Below are 6,846 nucleotides of genomic sequence, written 5' to 3'. Positions count from 1 at the left end.
TGTCTACTTAAAAATGTCACGTTTAATTCAATGTGTTACGTGCCATTTCTTTGTAATTGTTCGTTCCAACCTTTGAAATATACTAGCAATGTCTGAATGAAATTGGTTTCTACACCAATTTTTTTTGATGAAACGGCTCCCACCAGTAATACAATTTTATCTCATTTTAATGTGACAATTCTTGTCTTGTTTGTTTCAGATTGTGTGAGTCTACACAAGCACATGGAGACTGAATTGGGCCGTATCGTCGTCCTTGAGGACTTGTTTCTTAGTGGAAATCCACCATTGTGAGGCCCTGTGAAGGTGACCACCGGTCATCACATCAATACGCTGCTCTCATTTCAGGAGCTTGAGGAGAAGAAGAAAAACAAACAAGCAAGGGAAAAGATCTTCATGAGCGCCAGAAAATCCAGAGACAGAACACACTGAGACACAAGGAGCAAAATGTGGACACTAAACATGACACGGTTCTCTTTCCTGTTCCTCCTCATTGTCCTCCTGGCTGGATGGGGTCAAGCAGCAGAAGACGACGTCACCCCTCGCCTGAGTTTCTCTTACAGTAAGTGCACGGACACGCACATGGACAACTCACTCTGTCCATTTACTGAAAGTGTGTAAAAGAGCCGACTGGTTCGAGACTATAAATAAAGGCTGGTGTGGAGTCGACTTAAGAGCTCTGAGGAGGCTACGGGCTGGAAACCCTGTCATCTCCCATGCACAGTAACACTTGCTGAACTGTTGATAAACAGAAAGCAGATATCAAGAGCTGATTGGTTCATGCTGGCCTCTGGCATGTTTGTATGGAGGTGGATTACCGCGTTTACATAACCACTGTGCCACTGCGAACATAATGTGCAACATACACGTGCATCTCCACGTCAGTCATCGAACAATAACAAAGCTTCTATTTAAAATTTCTGAGCCGTCTCATTATTCTCCAACAACATAATACGTCCCCTCTCTTTCAACATCTGTCATGTTAAAGACAAACCACTTCCTCTCGCGTGAATCGCTGGCACTTTTGGGTGCGTCCATTCGTGTTTTTGCAGGCTGGAGGGAATTGTAAAGAGAAGGGCCACAATGAGTCTGTAAACACAGCATACTATGGCTTTATTAAGTTACTATGGCACTATTGATCATATTAGATGATCGCTTTCATCACTAAGGTACAAAGTCTTTTGTGATGGAGAATGTTGACGCCTTTTAAGACAAAAGTGTGGTTTTGTTCAAGCAGTGGCGTGCGGCACGTGGTTGTTTTTCATTTAATAAATACAATTGCACGCTGCATTGTCAGAAAAGTAAATGAAACTAATTGTTGTTGCCATTTCCACAAATCCTCTTTGTGCAGAGACACAGACGAAATGGGCTTGCTGTGTTTGTTCTATGTTTCTTCACTCATTTATCCGAGTCACCTTTCCTCATTTATTTCTCACCTTCATTTAAACTGGCTCAGGTTGTGATGGGGGGTTACACTAAACCTGCCTGAACATGCCGACTAACTCTTTTGAGGGTCTACCTGTCCTGCATGGAGGTCTTGTTCATTTGCCAACATATCCAAAGACCATCCCGTCCTTCTCTTCTCTTCTCTTCTCTTCTCTTCTCTTCTCTTCTCTTCTCTTCTCTTCTCTTCTCTTCTCTTCTCTTCTCTTCTCTTCTCTTTTCTTCTCTTCTCGACTCGACTCGACTCATCTCGTATCGTGTTGTCTTCTCACCTTGACTCGTCTTGTCTCTTCTCATTTTATCTTGACTTCTTGTTTTCTTGTTGTGTCTTGTCTTCTCTTTTCATCTTTTCTCATTTTATCTTGACATTTCATCTCGACTCGTCTCGTTTTCATCTCATCTCATCTCTACTCTTCAAGTCAAGTCAAGTCACCTTTATTTATATAGATACTCTTCTCTTTTTTGTTTTTCCTTGACTTCTCTTCCTTTCTCATTTTGTCTCTTCTTCTCATCTAGTCTCTCTTTACTTGTCTGCTCATCATATCATTTTTTTTCTCATCTTTTTCATGTTTCTTCTTTTCCTTTTCTCTTCTTGTCTCATGCCTCAGCTCTTTCTACTGACCAGTATTTTCTTGTTGCACTTTGTTCCTTCTGTCCTTCGCCGTTTGTTCTTGTGTTGTCCTCAGGATCATGCTGTATTGTAAGAAAGAATGCAACTGTTCTTTTAACTGGTGTTTCTCAACTGTCTATCTAATAGCACGAGGAATCCTGCTCATTCTCTCCGTTTGAGTGTGTTCCGGTGTGTCTTTGTCTCTGTATACACTGTCACTCACCCTAATGGCAAATGTCATGTAGGTAAACCTGAATGAACGGAAAGTGTCCAGGGTTGAATTCACTAAACATTTGTGACCATTTAGCACACAAGCCTGCGTCTTATTCACTAAGTCAAGTTTAACCTGTCGTACATTTGCACAACAATGTAACTTGCGCTCAGCAGAGAGTTTCGTTGGTATTACCTGATTAGCATTATTATAAGTGAATTGAACATGTGCCATATAAAAACTGCTACCAGAGAGTGCGGTTTATTCTTAGTGAGTCAGTATTTTGTAGTAGACTTCTATATTTGGCTCACACTTATAATAAACAAAGCGTCTACTGTTTAAATGGCTCAAATTACTGCCAATGAACTGTTCAGTGTGCAACACTAGTTAAGTTAAATTCAGGAAACTGCTGTGGTCACACTGACTCCAGCTCACTGGTGACAAGTCTCTGCAGTTTCAAAACCTGTACAGTGATATAAAACACACTCCGATCTGTAGAACAGCACACACTTCACCAAGGGAAAAGAGCCAGGCTGTCCCTCCATCCCAATGGCACAAACATTCTCCTCGCTTTGCTGGTTTCCACCTTCCCACTATTCGAATAAAGAAGCTAATTTGGCATGAATAATGAATGTGTGTCTGTGTTCCGGTGTGAACGCTGGTCTGCTTCTCATTATGTGCCTATCAAGAAGGATCACGGGTTGAAGGAGAAGAAACTACATCTGCTCAGCCTCTCTTTTGTTCCTCTCTTTGATACACACCATGCTGCAGTGCTTAAAGCGCATTAGAAAGCTATTTAAAAAGACACCTATAAGTGGTTTACACTAGAGCACTCTGCTTATCTAGCCATTTTCTCCTGGTAAAGCTAGGAAATGGTTTTACCGAAGTAATCTCCAGGATGCTACCTGGTCTGTTTAAGCAAACCTTGGTTTACGCACTTGTAATACTTGATTTATCACCATAGCCTAAAAATCTAAATTACTGCATAGTGTGATCCACCGTATAGCATGCACAATTCATGCACATGGTATGGGGATCAAGCTTTGTGCAGTGTTTGATTCTTTAAAGGATTGTGTCTGGAGGTGATCAGACATGCCTGAAGCGGCAGAGACCTGCACTACGTTGTCCATGGAAGGTTTCCAAAACGTGCATCAAGTGTCCATTCATATCCAGCCACATGCATCACGTAGCTTCTCCGGTGGCACATTGTAACATGAGAGGAAGGAATGTCTCTTGTTTACTTGCTTAGAGATGCTGTTTTATTAACCCTACAACCAAAGTAACAAATTAACCTATACACGCTGTGCCATGTGACATTAGCTTCGTTTACATGAACCATAATAACCAATTGTAATCGCACTATAGCACAGTCGGAATAGAAAAGTCACATGTAACCATGTCAGTCGTAATGATTTGTCCAAATCTGAGTAAAAACTCAAAGGAAGGCTGCGAGTGTTTAGGGTGCCATTTGGGACAGGGCCTATGAATGAAATTCGGACGTACTACATGAGCCATGTTGTTACTGTCACATGACCTACCAGCATCAGTTATGACGCTTCACTTCTATTCATAAATCCCCCATCAAGTGTCCATCAAATGCCCACTTCAGAATCTCGGTGGAAGTAGTATGTCATCCGGGGACCTAATACTATGCATTCGGACATCCTACTCATTTGGCGTATTATTTTTTGCATATAGTAAGTAAGTGTTCGGTTTCGGACGCTGTGCGTCTACTTTTTAAAAACCAAACTATAGTATGTATAGATTGATTGACAGCCCTGTTTTTCATGCTGATCAATGCTATGAAAACTAGACTTAAGCAACTTCAGTCTCAGTACAACATTGAGGAATTTTACAGACTGCTGTGTGAGCTGCAAAATAGACGCCACTCATTTTCATTGCGCTTCCAGTGGGATTGGATTGATCTTGGCACGACTGGAGTATATTAGAGCCACATCGTGAAATGCTGTTAAGTTCTACTGATAAATCAAATCTGTCAGACAAAGCAACCACACAGACACCTACACAAACAAATATAAGTATTTCCTTGATCATTGTAACTAACTGCATACATTTATTTATTTGTTTATTGGAACCTGTTTCACGTTGCCATGGTGTCCCAAAAGCCATCTGAAACTGGACCATCCTGTACATTTTGATATATAATTATATCATACTTCTAGTGACTTTTGCAAACTGCAGGTTTGTGTAAATACAAAAGTTGTTTTGTTGTTTCATAGGGAAGATTAATCAGCCTCTATTTCCTAGGAAATGTAACCACACGGCTCATGAAAACCCTAATTACACCTTTCTTTGTGGCTTTCGAACCCTTTCTGCTATGTGAATTGCAGTAAATTCATTTAACACATATTTTTTGATCAAACCTTTAACTGCAGCACTTGGCGTCATGCACATTCATCCTCTTTCGTTTAGTTTCAGAGGCCCCCTCTGTTTGAACCAGGAGTGTTTATATGGGTTCTACTCGCAAAACTCATGTTTGACCTACCCAGAATTCCAGCGGTCACCATGGTGTCGGTGCAAGCTGCCACTTCTGTACTTCTCATGCTAACAAGAGAGACGTTGTGCCAGCTCACTAAACAAACACTAACCTCTCTCCTGAACGTCTCCACAGATTTTACTTGATGTCTTCATTTTTTTCCGTCTCTCCCTTTCTTGTCCTTCCCGTGACTTCAAACTGCTCTCTTATTATATCATCTGTTTTTTTAATATTTCATGCTGGGTGTCTAACTTTGGAGCAGGCAGACCCAGCCACGCAGGCAGGTGGAAAGAGAACACAATGTTTCTGAAGTGTAAACCGAGAGTTGCGTCATTCCTTTCTCCTCCTCTGGAGAAACTCGACAGTCATTTCTCATCAACGCAGAGCATTAATGAAAACAGAGAAGTGTGAGAAGTTTTTTTTGGGGAAAGCGGTTTGTCCTTTAAGGGGAACGACAGTAAGAGCTCACTGTAATAGAACCTAGAGTTTCCCAGGAGAACTTTGCTGACCACTTCCTTTGGAAGGAAGGGAGCATTTGAGAACAACATCAAATGTAACTTTACTGTATTTACTTTAAACTGAAATACGTTTTTGTATGATTACATCTAATATTATGGTATGAATGTGTTTGAACCAAGCGTGCCGCACAAGCCCTGAAAAGTGAAGCCAAAACGTCTCGATCGCCCCCCCCCCCCCCCCGGTGGCCGGTCCTAGTATAGGTCATAAACCCCGCCTCCCCATGTTATTCAGCGGCACGTGAGACCAACTAAACAATTAAATTACACTTCAAATATCGTTTTTCCAAATATGGTTTCTGTCATTTACTGTAGTTTTTATCACGCTGATGTAATATCAAGTGTTTGTTTCTAAAATAAGTTTGTTTTTAGTTAGTTATTTGATGCGGTGGTGGTGACGTCATGATTGACAGCTGTGATTGACAGGTTCTCTGAGCAAAGTAGTCACTGAAGCACCAACAGACTTTTTTTCGGGATCTTCGGAGGACTGAGGAGATTGGAGCTTTACATTTAATATCTAAACTTCTGGACTTTAAAAAAAAATTTAATTATATGAGCGTGTTCTTGCGATTGATTCTGCTAAAGTGAGGGCGGGGCCTTGATTTCACGGCTTTACTTCCTGCTCACTACTGCGCATGTCTGGTCCCGAAATCGCTTCTGCGCAGACTCAAGTTCCAAGATGTCAGCGCCATATCGGGATCCATCTTTTTTTTTTACAGTCTATGCTTTGAACACATGGGGCCAGATTTACTAAACAGGGCAGATTAGCTTGAGAGCGTAATCCCATAAAAGCGCAGACGGGAGTGGAAAGTTCTGCGCGTGATCTAATGACGACACAGACGTATCATTTCCAGAATGACCAACGCAATCTACCAAGACCAACGCAAATTAGTGTCTGGTTTTAGACATGCTTTTTTGGGTCGTTAAATAATGCAAATACCAGTAAATTAACGAGCGCAAACCACAGTAAATCACCTTGCATGATTCATCCTCTCATAAATTTTGCGTCTGAAAAGTATACAAATGCATATGCAATAAGGTCAGCCGTAAAAAATAACCGTCCACACCTTTTCAGCGCTAATTTTTCACTGCGGTTCTTTAGTAAATCCTGTAGTTTTTTAACGCCAAAAGAGGTTTTGTAAAGCTGTTAGTAAATCTCGCCCAGAAATTTTGGTTCAGTAAGATTTTCCACATGTTTTTGAAAGAAAAAACATCTTGTACTCATTAAGGCTATATTTATTTGATCAAAAATACAGTAAAAACAGCAATATGTGAAATTACTGCAATTTAAAATAACTAACAATTATATTTTAAAATATGATTTAATTTCTGTGATGCAAAGCTGAATTTTCAGCATCATTACTTCAGTTTTCGGTCACATGATCCTTCAGAAATCATTCTAATATGCTGATTTGCTGCTAAAGTAATATTTCTAATCAATATTGAAAACAGTTGTGCTGCTTAATATTTTTGTGGAAACCATGATCAATTTTTTCATGATTTTTGATGAATGGAAATGTCAAAAGAACAGCATTTAGTTGAAATATAAATCTTTTGTACCATTATAAATGTC

The 6,846-nt window shown here is 40.3% G+C and overlaps 1 protein-coding gene across 1 annotated transcript in view; it reads left to right on the top strand.

The window, feature by feature from the left end:
* The first annotated feature begins 207 nt into the window (after positions 1-207).
* The window catches only part of sema4ba (sema domain, immunoglobulin domain (Ig), transmembrane domain (TM) and short cytoplasmic domain, (semaphorin) 4Ba), a 35,244-nt gene continuing 28,605 nt past the window's right edge, over positions 208-6,846 (top strand). The window contains exon 1 of the mRNA XM_056255706.1: positions 208-559. Within this exon, the coding sequence (XP_056111681.1) occupies positions 445-559 (115 nt within the window). The 5' untranslated portion in view covers positions 208-444. The remainder of the gene's footprint in view (positions 560-6,846) is intronic.

The sequence above is a fragment of the Rhinichthys klamathensis genome, unplaced genomic scaffold (assembly GCF_029890125.1).
Source record: "Rhinichthys klamathensis goyatoka isolate OS25496 unplaced genomic scaffold, OSU_Roscu_1.1 h1tg000005l_1, whole genome shotgun sequence".
Lineage (NCBI taxonomy): Eukaryota > Metazoa > Chordata > Actinopteri > Cypriniformes > Leuciscidae > Rhinichthys > Rhinichthys klamathensis.
The sequence above is the reverse complement of the archived record's forward strand: the minus strand, read 5'-3'. Positions and strand labels throughout refer to the sequence as shown.